The 16,274-nt window shown below is 37.1% G+C and overlaps 1 protein-coding gene across 2 annotated transcripts in view; it reads right to left on the minus strand.

The window, feature by feature from the left end:
* Positions 1-709: 709 nt before the first annotated feature.
* The window catches only part of Bank1 (B cell scaffold protein with ankyrin repeats 1), a 278,198-nt gene continuing 262,633 nt past the window's right edge, over positions 710-16,274 (minus strand). For both annotated transcript variants that reach the window (XM_052731674.1, XM_052731673.1), the window contains exons 13-17: positions 15,574-15,637; positions 7,847-7,876; positions 4,019-4,071; positions 2,235-2,299; positions 710-2,032 (exon numbers count right to left, since the gene is read on the minus strand). In XM_052731674.1, coding sequence (XP_052587634.1) covers positions 2,240-2,299; positions 4,019-4,071; positions 7,847-7,876; positions 15,574-15,637 — 207 coding nt within the window. In that variant the 3' untranslated portion in view covers positions 710-2,032; positions 2,235-2,239. The remainder of the gene's footprint in view (positions 2,033-2,234; positions 2,300-4,018; positions 4,072-7,846; positions 7,877-15,573; positions 15,638-16,274) is intronic.

Here is a 16,274-nt window from a genome sequence, read left to right on the forward strand (position 1 = left end):
ACTTAAGGAAATGTTCAACATCCTTAGCTATCAGGAAAATGTAAATCAAAATGACTCTGAGATTCAATCTTATACCTGTCAGAATGGCTAAGATCAAAAACACAAGTTAGAGAGGATGTGGAGCAAGGGGAACACTCCTCCACTGCTGGTGGAGTGCAAACTTGTACATCCCAACTTTTAGTGTATCTTTCCACCTCCTTCAGCATGTCTTAATTTTTATCTGTTAATTTCATGCAACATGTGGGAAGAGGACAGTCCATCACTCCCTCTCTCTGACCTTCTCTAACCATTTCCCTACTGGGCAAAGCCTGCTGGATCAAGGACAGGAGGCATAGTAAAGGGACTTTATGGAGAATGCCAGACATTTCTGTCTTACCTTTGCTAAGCTTCTTTGTCTCAATGAAGTAGTCATATTTCAAATGCCACAGTGTATGAGAAGATGCCACTTTGGCCATCTTTCATTTGTGCCAGCCCAGTTGATAAGGATAGGATTGAGAGTGTCTAACATTAGATTTTTGGCATTAAAGAGGCAAGTAAAATTCAGGCTTTCTCTCTCACATAATTGAATCCCTGAGAAGTAAATTAATATGTTATAATTATCAAAGTTACCACTTTATACTTCATTGAATTTTACATTTTAAATAAGAATAAAGTGAGTGATTTAACTATGGGCTTTGGTCATAGGCTGTTGTAGGAAATCTTGTGTAAAGATATAACTGTTTTGCTTTAATGTTTCTGGAAAATATATCATTTTTTTCTATTGCTTTCCCTAAATATTTGGCTGAGATAGCTTATAGAGACAAAGGCAGCCTATAGAAATGTGTAACATCTACTGTTTCTGAAATATTCAATGTGAAACTGAATTGAATTTCTACATGTCATAATCAGAAGCACCTTCTATTAGGAGTTGACTGAACTTCTATAAAACTAAACTATTTGGAAATGTTAATATATGAGAAACACAATAAAGTATTTAGATAGATATTCCAATCACTGTTTGGAAACTAGAAAAACAATCATTTGTATTTATTCTATTCTATCATTCCTTTCTACTGAAATTAGCCATATTATTTTTTGGTTGTTTGTTAGTTAAGATGACAAACAGGAAAATTTAGTGGTTAATCCCAATAAACTTGTTTTAGAGAATCACAACTGATTTTAAACATTCAATGTATTGGGAACATTTTGCATGAGAATCAGAGCATGATAAACTTGTACTCCAGTCTAAGCTAGTGAACTGCTTCTGAGGAACAGGTGGATGAAGTCTCCAGCTCTTAATAAGAAACAACACAAGCTGTAAAGATATATTTTAATTTGAGAGAAAGACGTTTAGTAAGGACTTGGGGACAAGGAGGCATGAAAAAAGGGTCTTCTAGAAGGGGACAGGATGGATACGACCAATGTATGATGCATGTATGTTCTAAAATATCAGTGTGCACACCATTAGTTGGTAAAATTAATATGACTTCAGAAAACAATGGAGAGAGCTGGAGATATGGCTCAGTGGCAGAGTGTTTGGTTAGCACTGAGAAACAAAACATCAACTAAGGAAAATGTAAGTAAAGTACATTTCAAAGGTACATGCAAATAGGCACTAAATCAAAGAAGCTATCTGGAAACACGATGTCACAAGAACATTCTTAAATGTGAGAAAGGCAGACAGTGGGCTGTCAGTTAAAAAGCAAATATAAAATAAGTTTTTATTTGAAGGGGGCAGAGAGTAGGATGAATAATCTATATAGTTTAGTTCCATAATTTTGCTAGACTGCATTTAACGCTGCAGGTTTTTTTTTCTTTAATTTTCAAGATGGGAAAATTAGGTGCGTCAGTGGCAAAATGAATGGATTTTCAGAGAATGATATGAGCCTCCAAATAGCAGTAATAAATTGTGGATGACACATCCTGAAATTCAAAGGCACACTTTGTGTTCATCTACATGAGGATGAGTCCCAGAGAGCCGACACTCCACCAGCAGTCTTGCTTTGTCCAGGTATCAAAATGTTTGCAGATTCTTGAGTTTAATTATAATCGTCTGAAATTAAGATCACAGAAAATGGATTAGGGGATGATGAATCATCAATGGACGTTTATTACCTAGTTTAAAATCACCCCATCTATAAATCTAAGGCACATTTTTCTTTAGCTCAAAAAAAAAAACCCCATGTTCATTTATTTTTGATTAAAATCTATACCATGCCCAGTTTAGTTTTCCTAAGAAACAACTGCTATTTTACCTTCTTTAATGATCTTTCTTGCAGCAGAAACCAAAGTCCTTTTCAGCTTGGAGTCGAGCAGGAAACTATGAATTAATAATAAAAAAAAATGATACAAAACTAAGGCTTTTCCATTTAAAAGTTCAACAAGGAAACATTATAAAGCATAGTTGCCTTTCATGATTCTGAGAAAAACAGCTCTGTAAGGTAACTCGTAGACAGTTCTCTGTCTTAAAAGGCAACGGTCACAGTAAGCTCGGCTACATCAAAATGGTAGGGCTTGATTTCTTCAGATGCAGAATCTCGCTGTGCCATCTAGGCTGACCCTGTGCCTGCTCCTCCCTTGGCCTCTCTGGGGCTGGGATCACAGGCTGACGCATCACACCTGGCTCAAAGTTTGCTTCAATTTTAAGAGTAAACAGTGGAGTAATGGGAACTCACACTTACCCAAAATTTCTCATGTCTTAAAAAAAATGGGTTTCAAAAAGTAAATATATATACTTTATATTTTAAGTATACTTTAAAATACAAAAGTATAGCTTAAAAATTGTGTGTGTGTGTGTGTGTGTGTATCTTTTTTCCTTCAGATTTTGAATTAAGCTCTTTGTTTGACAAAACTTTTTTTTTTTGAGACAGGGTTTCTCTGTGTAGCCTTGGATCTTGCTCTGTAGACCAGGCTAGCTTCAAACTCATAGAAATCCATCTGCTTCTGCCTCCCAAGTGCTGAGATAAAAAGCAAAAAGGCATGTGCCACCACCCATTGGTGAGAAAGTATTTTTTATAAACTCTTGGGCTTCAGTACAGTCTCCAATTCTGCACGCCAATGAGTAGAGAGCCTAATACACACACACACACACACACACACACACACACACACACACACACACACACACTCTGCAGTGGGTCATAAAATCCAGAAACGCAAACACTTCAATTTATTCTTAAAGCATGAATGACTTTCATGATAAAATATTACTTCTCTGAAACAAGGGAGCTGAAGGGCTCCTGTACCTTTGGAAAATTAAAACGATTTCATTAGAAAGTTTACCAAGGACTTTTAATTGTGTATTTTAGCAAGAAATCCAAAGGCAATATCACTCTTGATAACAGCACACATTTCCCGTGTCACCTGAGGAGATAGGTGAAATCATGTGGCTTCCATAAAGAATTTGTGGTCACGACACTAACTATGTCTTCAAGTGTCTTGATTTTCAATTTTGCTCTCCTGGCTTAATGATCTTCTTATGCTCTTAGCAATTTCTTATCTCTGATATGAAAGGCTACATATTTGCAAAATCAATATTTTGGAGCTATATATTTCCTATACATTGGCCATAAGGACTACACTTCTTGAATAAAATTCTCATTCCATTTATATTCTTAAAACTGATATACTCATAGTTTCTCTTTTCTCTAACATTTATTTTTCATAGACACACCCAGCCATACTGGGTTTTTTTTACACCTAAGCGTTCCATTTTATTTTTTTTCTAAATAGTAAATTTCCTTTAGCTGCTACTCATGGGATTTTTTTTTGAGACAGGGTTTCTCTGTGTAACTCTGGCTGTCCTGGAACTCACTCTGTAGACCACACTGGCCTCAAACTCACAGAGATCCTCCTGCCTCTGCCTCCCAGTGCTGGGAGCCACTACTGCCGACACTACTCATGGATTTTAAACACTAATGCTTTTCTAACTTTACTGATTCTTCTTGGCTCAAAGAATAAACAAGATGGAAAGTTATTATGTTCCTCAACAGAGAAAGTCTTCCCTTGTATTAAAAAAATTAAAATGAACACAACTTACCTTATTGTTGAAGGGACAATTGTACAATGTATTTTCACTGTGGGCATTATTACCTATAAATACAGATTTTACTATTTCTTCAATTAATAACATATATAATAATTCAATTATTCATTAATGAAAGTGTTATGAAGCATGAAATATGAGTAAATAGAAAAATTATTAAGTAGAGAACAAGGGCATATTATAAATATACTCGGTGAACTGATTGTTATATTCATACAGACTGACTTGAGTAGTATATTGAGGAGTCAGTTCTGTTCAGATAAAATTTTTCAAACCCTAGAATTAACACCCTCTATTTCACTAATCCCTTTTATTTTTCTTTCAGCACTTGCCTGAACTGGTCAGTTGCAAAGCACAGTTTTCTAGGCTCGCCACTGGTAGCTTCTGATCCTCCTCTAATATTACCATGAGACCCCCATTTCCAGCCCAGCCACACAGTGTAGTCATACTGCTTCTCCCTCTCACAGTTACTAGTTTAGGCTGGTTGTTCAATAGGTCTCTATTTGGCTTCAAATTCTTCTTCTCCTTCCCAATATTTGTCCTATATTCCTCTTCTTATCACATTCATATGAATCACTTGAGTATTGCACAAATTTAATTTCCCCTATCAATAACTTATGTATATCAGCAATCAGATGCCAGTTCCATAAGTCGTTATCATCCTTTATAACAAATCCCAATGTACATTTCACTTATGAGAAAATTGAGATTGATTCATTCATGAGAAGACATGAAAGAGTTCATGCCGTGAGAAGAACACAAAAGATGAGGTGGTAAGGGATTAATGCTGTCCAACACAGCTAACCAGTGGACCTCCAATACTAGTACAATAGGAGTAAAAGAAAGACTGTAATCTAGCCAACTAAAAGAACAGGAAATAGCAAGCCCCTCTCAACAATAACTTTAAATGAAAAAATGATCACAACTTTCTAACACATCACTAGCTAACTGACTGGATTTAAAAACAAGATCCAATTATCTCGTTTCCAAAAGTGCACTTAGCTAGCAAAGGCATCCAAAAATTGAGCGTGAAAGAATGAAAATCAACCTACCAATCAAATGGAAGTCATAATATGCAAGCATAACAATTATAATACTTGCTAAAGAAGACAGCTGAGCAAAACTAGTCAGGAGATATAGAGAGGGATCTTCCATATTAACTAAAGAACATTCACTAAGTAAAAACAGCAACTCTAAATATGTATGCGCTGCATATTGGAATGCTATACAACACTAAAAGACATACAAGATCACATATTTACCAGCACAATACTAGCAAGAAACTTCATTATTCCATTCTAATATTTATATAGATCTTTATATTGGTTGCATCATATGGCACAAAGTAATCCCTATTAAATAAAAAAAAACCCATATTGGGACAATTCCTTGTATTTATCAGACCACAATGGAAAATATAAACAAACAGCAAGAGAAACCTCAGAAATGACACATACACCCAGAGACTAAATAATATACTTTGGAATGAGTAGTGGGGCATTAAAGATGTCAAGGGGGGAATTTTCTTTAAAGCCCAGAAATAACAAGACAACCCCAATAGTACACCTTACCAGATCCTGTGGATTCAGCTAAGGCAGCCCTAATGAAAGGTTGTAGCTATGAGCACTAGCAGTAAAATATAAGAGAAATCTCAAATAACCTAATGGTGTACCAGAAGACTCTTGAAGAACACGCAACAACCTAAACCCAATAGATGGCAAGAATAAAGATTAGAGCAAAAGTTAACAAAACAGGAACTAAAGGGATAATGCACAGAATAAATAGAAGAGTTGGTTCTGTGAAAAGACGAACAAGATTGACAAAAATCTCCACAAAGAAAAGCCCAGGACTGAAAAGATTCACTGACGAGTTCAGCACAACTTTTCAGGAGGATTTAACACCAATATTTCTCAAAATGTTCCAAGAAATACAAAGGGAAGGCAAAGTCTCATACTTATTCTATGAAGTCATTATTACCCTAATGCCAGAATGGGACACACATGATTAAAAAGAATGTCAGACTAATTTCCTTGATGAATATATATGGAAAATTCTTCAGAAAATTGAAGAACATGTTAAGAAGATCAAACACCATGACCAAGAAGGCTGCACTTTCAGTCTGGTTGCTCATATGCAAATCACTAAGTATAATACATAGTGTAATTAAAATTGAGGGCAGAAGTCATGTGATCATTTTAATAGATGCAGAAAAGGCATTTTACACAGTTCACATGATATCAATCCTGGAGAAATTAGAAATAAAAAACATATTTCAAATTAAAGACTATACATAACAAATTTATAGTCAATATTATACTAAATATCAACAATCTGAAAGAATTTTTTTCTAAAACCTTGGGGATGACAAGGGTAATCACTCCAGTATTTTTCAATATAGTACTCAAAGTGCTAGACCTAGTGGTCTCCACTATTTTCCAATATAGTACTCAAAATGCTTCACCTAGACAAGGTGAAGACATAAAAAGATTAAAAATAGGAAAAGAAGTAAAATTATTCCTTTTCACCACATGATTCTCTAATTAAAAGACCCTACAAACTCTACCAGAATACTCTGAGATCTAATAAACACATGGCACAATGTTGCAGGATTTAAAACCAACAGGCAGAAACCATAATTTTTCATATATATCAATAACAAACTTTCTAAAATAAATTTGGCAAAAAAACATTTCATTCACAACATCTCAACAAAACAAAACAAACAAAACCATAAGTAGTAATAAACAGAATGAAGGAAGTGAAAGGTTCTATAATGAAAAATGTCCCCCCAGGAACCCAAGGGAAAACAGTGTGTGCTATCTTTCATATGTTGACCCTGGCTCTTAATGTTTCTATGTATACATACGGATACATGCTGTGAAATGAGAAAAGGGACCATGAAAGCAGAAAAAGAGGTACTGAGAAGGGGAGAGAGAAACTGAACAAAAGTGCTGCTATGAAAATGGAAAGGAAGCTACTGAGGGTGGCGGTATATGAGGGGGCAGTAGGGTAGGGCAGAAGAGAAAGGAAGATCAGCAAAGACAATGCCATGATGCTATCTCACACTTTGTATGCTAATTAAAGAATAAAAATAGATGAAGACCAAGAGCTTCTATTAGGTGCCAAAGGACACAATTAGTCAAATCCCAAAGTCCCTTTTCTCCATTATGATGGGACACCCCTTGTTGCTCTAGAGGCACCACACTTTTATCTTTGATGTCAGATGGTTTTGTACATAAACATGCAATCTATGCAAAGTTGTACACCAATATAAAACTACTAGGTTTACATCAATTATGAACATTTAATGTGTGTAGATGTAACCAACCTGCTTATTAAATAAGAAACACAGAACCAATGCAAAGAAGAAAGCCAAGAGATCAGAGCTAAGAGCTAAAACCTTACCCTTCCTCCTGCGGTGGTCCTACCTCTCCGAACCAGAGCTACCCCTGTGTTAAAGTCTTTATATAGAGTTCCTGTTCTGCCTTCTCATTGGTTGTAAACCCAACCACATGACCGCCTCCTCACGGCCTGTCTGTATAGGCCTCCAGGTTTTCCATGATTGGTATTGATTAAAGGCATGTGTATCCAATAATGGCTGTATCCCTGAACACACAGAGACTTACCCAGCTCTGCCTACCAAGTGCTGGTATTACAAGAGTACGCCACCACTGCCCTGTTTTCCTATGGCTTGCTAATAGCTCTGACCCCCAGGCAACTTTATTTATTAACATACAAATAACATCTTAATACCAATAAAATATCACCATAAATGTGTACTTCATTATAGTTTAAATCCTTAATTTAATACTTAACACTTACCACTTGGATGGTGCACAATGGTGAGTTTATCTACAAGATAAAAAACACATTCTGTGAAGTTTAATATTTATACCAAGAGGTGACTGAAATTTATAACATAAACTGAAAATACTAATCCTCCCTTTGAATAATGTGTGAACCCAAGTCTCACTACTTCTGTCATTTCTGAGTAGCCCTGAGGTGTTATGGTCTGAAGCTTGTTTTATAGCTGTTGGAACCCTGCTTCTCTGCATTGATATTCCTTTAGTCTGAAACATTCCATTCATTTTAGAAATCGAAATTTTTCAGAAATTATTGCATATTATAAAGTTTAAGCATTTCTAAGTGTACAAGCTGATGATTTTAAAAACAAATCCATTAACTATATGCCTATCAGTCCAATAGGTTTCCTTGTCACAGAATACATACTCAGAACCTCTTGTTAATCCTCATTAGAATGGTATTCCTCACAGCCTCAGCTGATCTACTCTACACCTCTATAAGTTAGTGTTGATTGTATTATTGTGGTAGTTTGAATGAAAATGGCGCCCATAGACTCACAGGGAGTGGCATTATTAGGGGGTGGTGGCCTTGTTGGAGAAAGTGTGTTAGGCTTTTAGGTTTCAGAAGCTCAAGCCAGGCCCTAGTGGCTCACTCTCTCTTCCTTCTGCCTGCAGATCCAGATGTAGAACTCTCAGCTGCCTCTCCAGCACCATGTCTGCCTGCATGTCATCATGCTTCCTGCCATGACAATGATGGCCTAAACCTCTGAACTATAAGCCAACTCCAATTAAATGCTTTCTTTTTATAGGAGTTGCTGTGGCCATGGTGTCTCTTCATAACAATAGAAACCTTAAGACACTAGCTAAATTGAATCTTACAGCATGTTCTGCTTTGTACCTGGTATCTTTCACTCAGCATCCCAGCTGGAATTCATTGTATTGCGCATAGTAGAAGCATTCATTTTTACTGCTTAGGTAGTATCACAGCATAAATACAGGCTGTCTTAGTTAGGGGTTCTGTTGCTGTGATGTAACTTCATGACCGAAAAGCAAGTCGGGGAGAAGAGTGATTATTTGGCTTCTACTTCCACAAGGTACTCCATCACTGAAGGAATTCAGGACAGGAGCTCAAACAGGGCAGGATCCTAGAGATAGGAGCTGATGCAGAAGTCATGGAGGGGTGCTACTTACTGGCTTGCTTCCCATGGCTTGTTCAGCCTGCTTTCTTATAGAACTCAAGATCACCTGCCAAGGGATGGAACCACCCAAAATGGGCTCAACCCTCCCCTATCAATCACTAATTTAAAAAATGCATTGCAGCAGATCTTATTGAGGCATTTTCTCAATTAAGTTTCACTCCTTTCAGATATCTCTAGTTTGTGTGTCAAGTTGGCATAAGACTAACCACCACACAGACACAATGTAATTACATACGTTGCTGCTTGATGTTCTGATTGTTTCCAGTTATTATGAATCAAACTTCCATAGGCTTTATAAATAGGTATTTTGGTGGATACAAGGTTTCACTTACATCAGAAAAATATCCTGGGTTGGAATCACCAGACCACACATTAAGCATGTATCTGATCTTTTCAAAGTCATTCCACACTTTAATCTTCCCTCAGCAATCATGTACATCCAGTTCCACGTCCTATACTTCGATTGGTCTGACAGCCTTTTAAAGTCATGTTCATAACAGTTGTTGATTGGCATCTCATTGAAGCTTACTTTGTCTTTCCAGAATAGTCAATGATGGCCTTATACAGCATGCCCAGCATCCCTCCCCTTAGTCTGAGGCCTTTTAAATCATCATGTGTAACATAGTAGAGAACATCTACTAGTGTGTAATCCTCAGCCAGAAACCAACTTATGGCGTCCTCATCAGCTCCATTTCCTCTCAGCCAGCCAGTAAGTTCAGAATTTTCAGTGGCTGTGCCAGGACAGGTCAGGTGGCATATGGGAAACCCAGGTATGCCTATTGGTTGAGACTTAAGATTCAGGTGTTTAATTTCTTGGTCTTTTTCTTCAATAGCTTGATGGAGTGTTAGCGAATGTTATTTTAAGGTTTGTCACTTTTGTTTAACTCTGTGAAGCTGTGTTACTTTGCCTGTCTAAAACACCTGATGCTCTAATAAAGAACTCAATGGCAAATAGCAAGACAAAAGAAAGGATAGGCAGGGCTGGCAGGCAGAGAGACAGATAGAAGGAGAAATCTGGGAGAGGAAGAAGTAGCCAGATAAGGAGGACTCCAGGGGCCAGCCACATGGCTACACAGTAAGCCACAGAGTAAGAATAAGATATACAGAAGTAAGAGAATGGGAAAAGCCCAGAGGCAAAGGTAGACAGCATAATGTAAATTACGGAAAGCTTGTAGGCAACAGGCCAAGCTAAGGCCAGGCATTTATAAGTAATAACAAGCCTCTGTGTGTGATTTATTTGGGAGTTTGGTGGCGGGGGGCCCCCTAAAGAGTAAAACAACCAACAACAAAGGAATGCTTGTAACTCTTTCTTTCTGAACTAACTCTTCAAGTAATATATTAGTTTCTATTTTCATCCTTCCAAGCTGCCCATTCAGAGACTGTGAGCACTCTGGGAATTGTGGGATACAGTGTAGCTGAGTGTATTCACTTCCAAGGTAGCCACAGCATCCTCAATGATGGCCTGAGATCTTCGGACAGTTGATTTGAAGGTGATTCCTCATGTTCATCTTTGACATCCAAGTCTTCTGGATCAGCTGTGTCACTCTTGAATGCAACGCTAAAATGTAGACTCAACTCTGGAACCAGAACGGTAATAGCTGTTTACACAGCCATTTGAATGATACTATCCAAGGCAAACATCCAACGTGGCTTGATGTTATGATTCCGAAGATCTTTATTGACTGCATCCTGGAAACCAAAGAGGACCACTTGCACCTGGCTGATGCCAGAGCTGTCAAAGTCCATCTCTAGCTTCAGCTTTGACAGTGCAGTGGCTATGATTTTTTGGTCAGTGGACCTCACAAACTCTTTTGAGGCTCTTGATGAGGGTCATGATATGTTCCTATTTTAGTTTAGGCACTTCAGCACCAGTTTCAAAGGTTCAGTCCACTAACATCATGCTGGGGAGCATGGCCTACTATTGTTTTTGTTTACTACAAACTTTAGAATGCACTGTTTTTCCTATTTATATTCTTTTCTGACAATCCTATGTAACTCCACAGTTAATTTAATTCTGTTTATATTTTCTCTTCTTTTAGTTCCCTACTCAATTCTTATTCATTAAATATAAAAGATATTAACAATTTCTTAAAAGTCATATAGAAATAAGTATAGTCTTCTCACTTTTATGTCATAAATTTTCCTTTAATTTAATGGTTAATGGCATTTTGCCTCATGCTACAAGTTTTGGTATTCTGGCCACAATAACTTTTGCTTCAAAATAATTTTCTATGATTATTTTATTGATTGATTGATTGATTGATTGGTTTTTCGAGAGAGGGTTTCTCTGTGTAGCTTTGCGCCTTTCCTGGAACTCACTCTGTAGGCCAGGCTGGCCTCGAACTCACAGAGATCCGCCTTCCTCTGCCTCCTGAGTGCTGGGATTAAAGGTGTGCGCCACCACCGCCTGGCCTATGATTCTTTTTTTTATACAAGGATTAAAACATTGTATTTGGTTCCTAAATACTTTGGAATGAATCTGCAACACTTGGGGAGCATTTTCTTAACCTTTTGATCTTCCAGAGTGTATTGAAGCTTTTGATGATTCAGCAGTTCTCCATCTTAATCGCATCCAAGCACATGTTACTCAGATATGTGAGCTCAGTGTTTTTACACCTTATTCAGTAAGTGTCAAATTGGTTGAACTGGTTGTAATTCAGGTCTCCATATCTCTGTTGACTTCTGTCAAGCGTTCAGTTAACTACTGAGAAATATGTGAGGACTTTTCTGAGTATTGCCAATTTTTGCTTCATTGGCTGTGATAAAACTTATAAACATACATATAACAGAAATATCTAGGCTATTATATCACCCTGCTGAACTTTATTCCTTTCTAATATATTCTTTTATCTCTGGCCATGGGTTTTATCTTCATATCATCTTGTCATGTATCAACATGGCCGTGAAGACCTTCTTGTGCTATGTCTTGGCATGGTGGTAGACCTTCATTTGCTAGCCATCTTCCCTTTATTTAAAATATATGTTCTATAGACTGCCTACATTTAGGGATTCTTTTTGTGCAACATAAAAACATATTATTTTAAAATAAAGTGCTTAATCAATTTACATTGAACACATTATTGATATTACTCAATTTACTACCACTATTTTGTTTTCTTGCAGTTTTGCTTATCTATTTTGTGTATGTACCAATTGCAATTCTCATGATTTATTCTTCAGAATTAAATACTTTTTAATACTCTAATTAATTTCCTCTATCGATTTCCTAAATTTACTTTTTTGTTATTTTATGTAAGTGTTTGCCTGCATGTGTAATAAATGCATGCAGTTCTCCTACGGCCTGAAGAGGGAGACAGAACCCTGGGTAGAGATGGTTGTGAGCCATCAGGTGGGTGTTGGGAAGCCATGTGGGTGGTTTGCAGGTCCTCTGCAAAAGTAGCAAGTGCTCCTTATTGTTGAGCCCTCTCTTTAGTCCCTCATTTTTATTTTTAAGTTAATAAAATATGCAAGTTCAATTTCTCAAACTAATTTGAGATAATAGAGCCCTCCTTCCTGTTTTCTGCCTTACACTTCTCTTCATACTTCCTATTTTACCCCCTTCCTCTTGTCTTTTAATTGAGTCTTCACATTCTACATGTTGCACTTTATCGTGTATACAATTTCACCCAATTCCAGTTAGCTGCAGCTTCTGTTCTATGTGGTATTGTTTAAATATTTTTCTCCTTCACATGTTCTAGCCTATAACTTATGTGTAAATTTTGTTTTAAATAGTTGTTATTACAATAATTTACCAAAGCACAGAGAACATACAGTCTATAGATACCTCATTTATATGATTTGAAGTGTTTTTATCCCCTCAATGTTGATCTGAATTTCTTTCGACCTATATGGAATTCTTTAATGTTTATTGCCTTGCAATTTTTCTACAAATCCTCTGGTTGCATTTCTGGAAAGCACGATTATTTCAGCAAAAGTTTCAAGGCTATTTTCTCTGGAAGTGCTCTTTTCTTTTAATTGCAGCTCTTTGATGATATTACCAGACAGTCTTTAGCTCTCCATTGATTCTGACAAGATAGAGTGAATATCCTTAAGCTTTCCTCTAATGTCATTCATCTTTTTGTCCAATACTGGGCAAATTGTATTAATCCATCTTCACGGTCAGTAATAGTTAACTATATGTGATATGCTGATTTTACCTATAAAAGGTTTCTTGTATTTTAATGTTGCTTTCTATAATTTCTACTTGGTTATTTCAATTAGTTTCAAATTTCCTCATGATATTTTATGTTTATCCCTTTTAAACTGTCTTTTGCATGAGTTCAATATGCTTATAAGAGACACTTTAATGCTTAATGTCCTCTTCTACAAAGGTCAACATGGGACTACCAGTTTCTTACTATTGATAGCTTTCTATTTTCTCACTATGGATTCCTATATATTTTTATGTAATTTTAAATCACTTTTTTGCTGGAATGTTGAGGATTACATCTCTTGTACACTGTGGATTCTGTGTAGGATCTTGTTTTAGGAGGGAGTTCAGCTTCTGACGTGAGCTTCTATAGATTTGATGTTTTTCAATCTTCACCAACAGAAACCCCAAAGTGTTTCATAAGGCCTGAGGTACAAACTGTGTTTCTCTCATGGATTTTATAGTTTGGTTTTAGGACTTGCCAGGCAATTTGTGAGTAGAGGTTACTCTGAGTCAGGGTCCCAGTACAGCAGACGTTAGTGGTTTCAGGAAGCATTAAGATGGTCCACTCTGTCTGGTCAACAGCAAAGTCTTTCCCAGTAGGCCTTTGCCTAGCTCACTCAACCTCTCTCTGGCCTCTGTTTCTGCTTCCAGTGCCTCCCGAAGTTGCTAGCTTGTGCGCCTTGCACACCCTCACTCAGCTCATCCCTCGGCCACAGACAGCAGTTCTTCCTCTGTGACTCTGAGCACACTCTTGTTCAGTTCAGTGCATGCCCCAGCCACTTCAGTTGTCTCAGTTACGCTCTCCACATTCTCAGTCCCAGGACTAACTGAGACTCTCTCACAGTCAGTAAATGCTCCTTTGGCAGACAGGTGGGCAATGGGTAGATTGACCTCATGAGTCTTGCCTGACTCGGACATTATAGTCTTTACCTGCTTACTATCCACTTCTCAACATTACTTGCTTGTCTGGATCACTATTAGCATTTTACAAAATGGGAGTGCATACTCGGTGCTGTTTGTGCCACTGTGACTGAAAAGAGAACTGATTTGTTGTTAAAACACTGGTGCTGATTTTTGAATTCAAACAAAAATGTGTAGTAGATTCTAATCAGTGTGTTTTTTTCAGTTCCTCAAATCCTATTTCCTTATTTATAGATTATAAACAAAATCTATCTACTATGATTATTGTAAGAAGCATTAGTATTTAATATGTGCTCTTTAGATATGCTAGATAATATTTTATGTAATATTTTAATAAGATTATTTATAGAATTTATAATCTTACTAGTTGTTAAAATGATAATTTTTTACATAATAATGCAAGTTTGTGATCTCAGTTATGTGTAAATCAATCTCTTGCTTATGATGTTACTTATTTTACAAAGTATATTTATAGTTTAGAACACATTTATAGGAAAGCTTAAGGAATTCTCTCCAGGAAAACTGATACCAACCCAATAACAGAAGAAGAATAAATTTCACAGAGTGAATCTCCACATGATGTACAACCTAAAAGCTATGTAATAGATACTTACAGTGGGTAGATGGGACTTTTTAAAGTGCTTTTTCTTAGTAGTTTTTTTTTTTTTTTTTTTTGGTTTTTTCGAGACAGGGTTTCTCTGTGTAGCTTTGCGCCTCACCTGGAACTCACTTGGTAGCCCAGGCTGGCCTCGAACTCACAGAGATCCGCCTGGCTCTGCCTCCCGAGTGCTGGGATTAAAGGCGTGCGCCACCACCGCCCGGCTTTTTTTTTTTTTTTTTTTTTTTTGGTTTGTTAGTTTTTAGTGGTTGTTTTTAATTTTCTGTGTGAGAGGAGATACTTGGGGAAATAGTGGCCATATAGCAATCATACAATTTACTTTCAATTTTGTATTATCGATACAAAATGAGTGTATTATTCATCTTTGGAGAAGACTTACCATCTTAATGGCATTGGTCTTTAACCATGGTTGTTTCCCTATCCCCAGGGCAACTGTTAACTATCAGCCATGGAAACCTACACTGCCAGGAAACATGTGGTTATGAGGAAAGGCCAACCTGAGACAGATAATTTAAAACAATCCACATGTGGACAGTTGTGAGACTTGACTGTACTAGGAATGACCTACCTATTTGATACCCATATAATAGCCAATAAAAATACACTGGAACAAGATAACCTTATATAGAAATCAAATGGAAGTAGTGAGCGTTGGTCGGTCAATCTGTGTCAGTAGAGCACTCTTGGGTGGATATATGACTAATCTTGCTTTGCAGAGAATAAACTGGAAAGATTGATTCTCCAGCCAGAGAGTGGGAAGTGAGGAAATGTGGGGATTTGAACTGAAGTCTGGATCCACATTTCCTGCAGTTTTCTACACTATCATTTTTGAGTAGCAGGCAACTTTTACTCACCATAGGCATTTTCGTCTTCTGGCCTTTTCCCAATAATGTTGTCTCGTAGTTGGCGTAGCTTTTCCTTAATGAAAGCACAGGACACAGATATCAAGATTTAAAATCTTTAATGGGTCAAAATGAAAGCATTTATTACTGTAACCAGTGCCCAAACCCACTACTTAGCAATAAGTTGCTCCTTAAGATGTCTAAAACATCTTTGGTACTTTATGCACAATCTTATTCGTTATGAAGGAGATGTAAGATGGTAGGATCCTGTTTCACAGACATGGAAACTGAGGTACAGAGAGGTTAACTAATTCATCTAATCACAGCTCTAAGTCAGGCTTGGAAGCAGGGCTTAGCTGCATGCCTACACCTGTGTGCCGCCACTGAGTGAAGAACTACACCCGGATGCTATAGCTGGGTGCTTCCTGAGCTCATCTACAGCCTCCATGTGGCATATTCTTTCCTGGTACTCTATTTACAAAAAAGTGAAGGACCCAGGGGAAAATACTATGAAACTAGATTCCCTTTCTCGGAATATTTGTGATCTTTGTTTTCCAAATATTCTGCTCAGCACATCTATTATCCTTTTAGCAGAAACAAAAAGCACACTCACACTCCATAAATTTCTTGAGAAGAAAAACCTAAGAGCATGTTTTTTTTTTTTTGGTCCTCAGGAAGGTCTCTTTCCCGGGGGTTGTTTCCACGGCTGTGCA

This window comes from Peromyscus californicus, unplaced genomic scaffold (assembly GCF_007827085.1).
Source record: "Peromyscus californicus insignis strain IS unplaced genomic scaffold, ASM782708v3 Scaffold_9__1_contigs__length_137607984, whole genome shotgun sequence".
Taxonomy (NCBI): domain Eukaryota; kingdom Metazoa; phylum Chordata; class Mammalia; order Rodentia; family Cricetidae; genus Peromyscus; species Peromyscus californicus.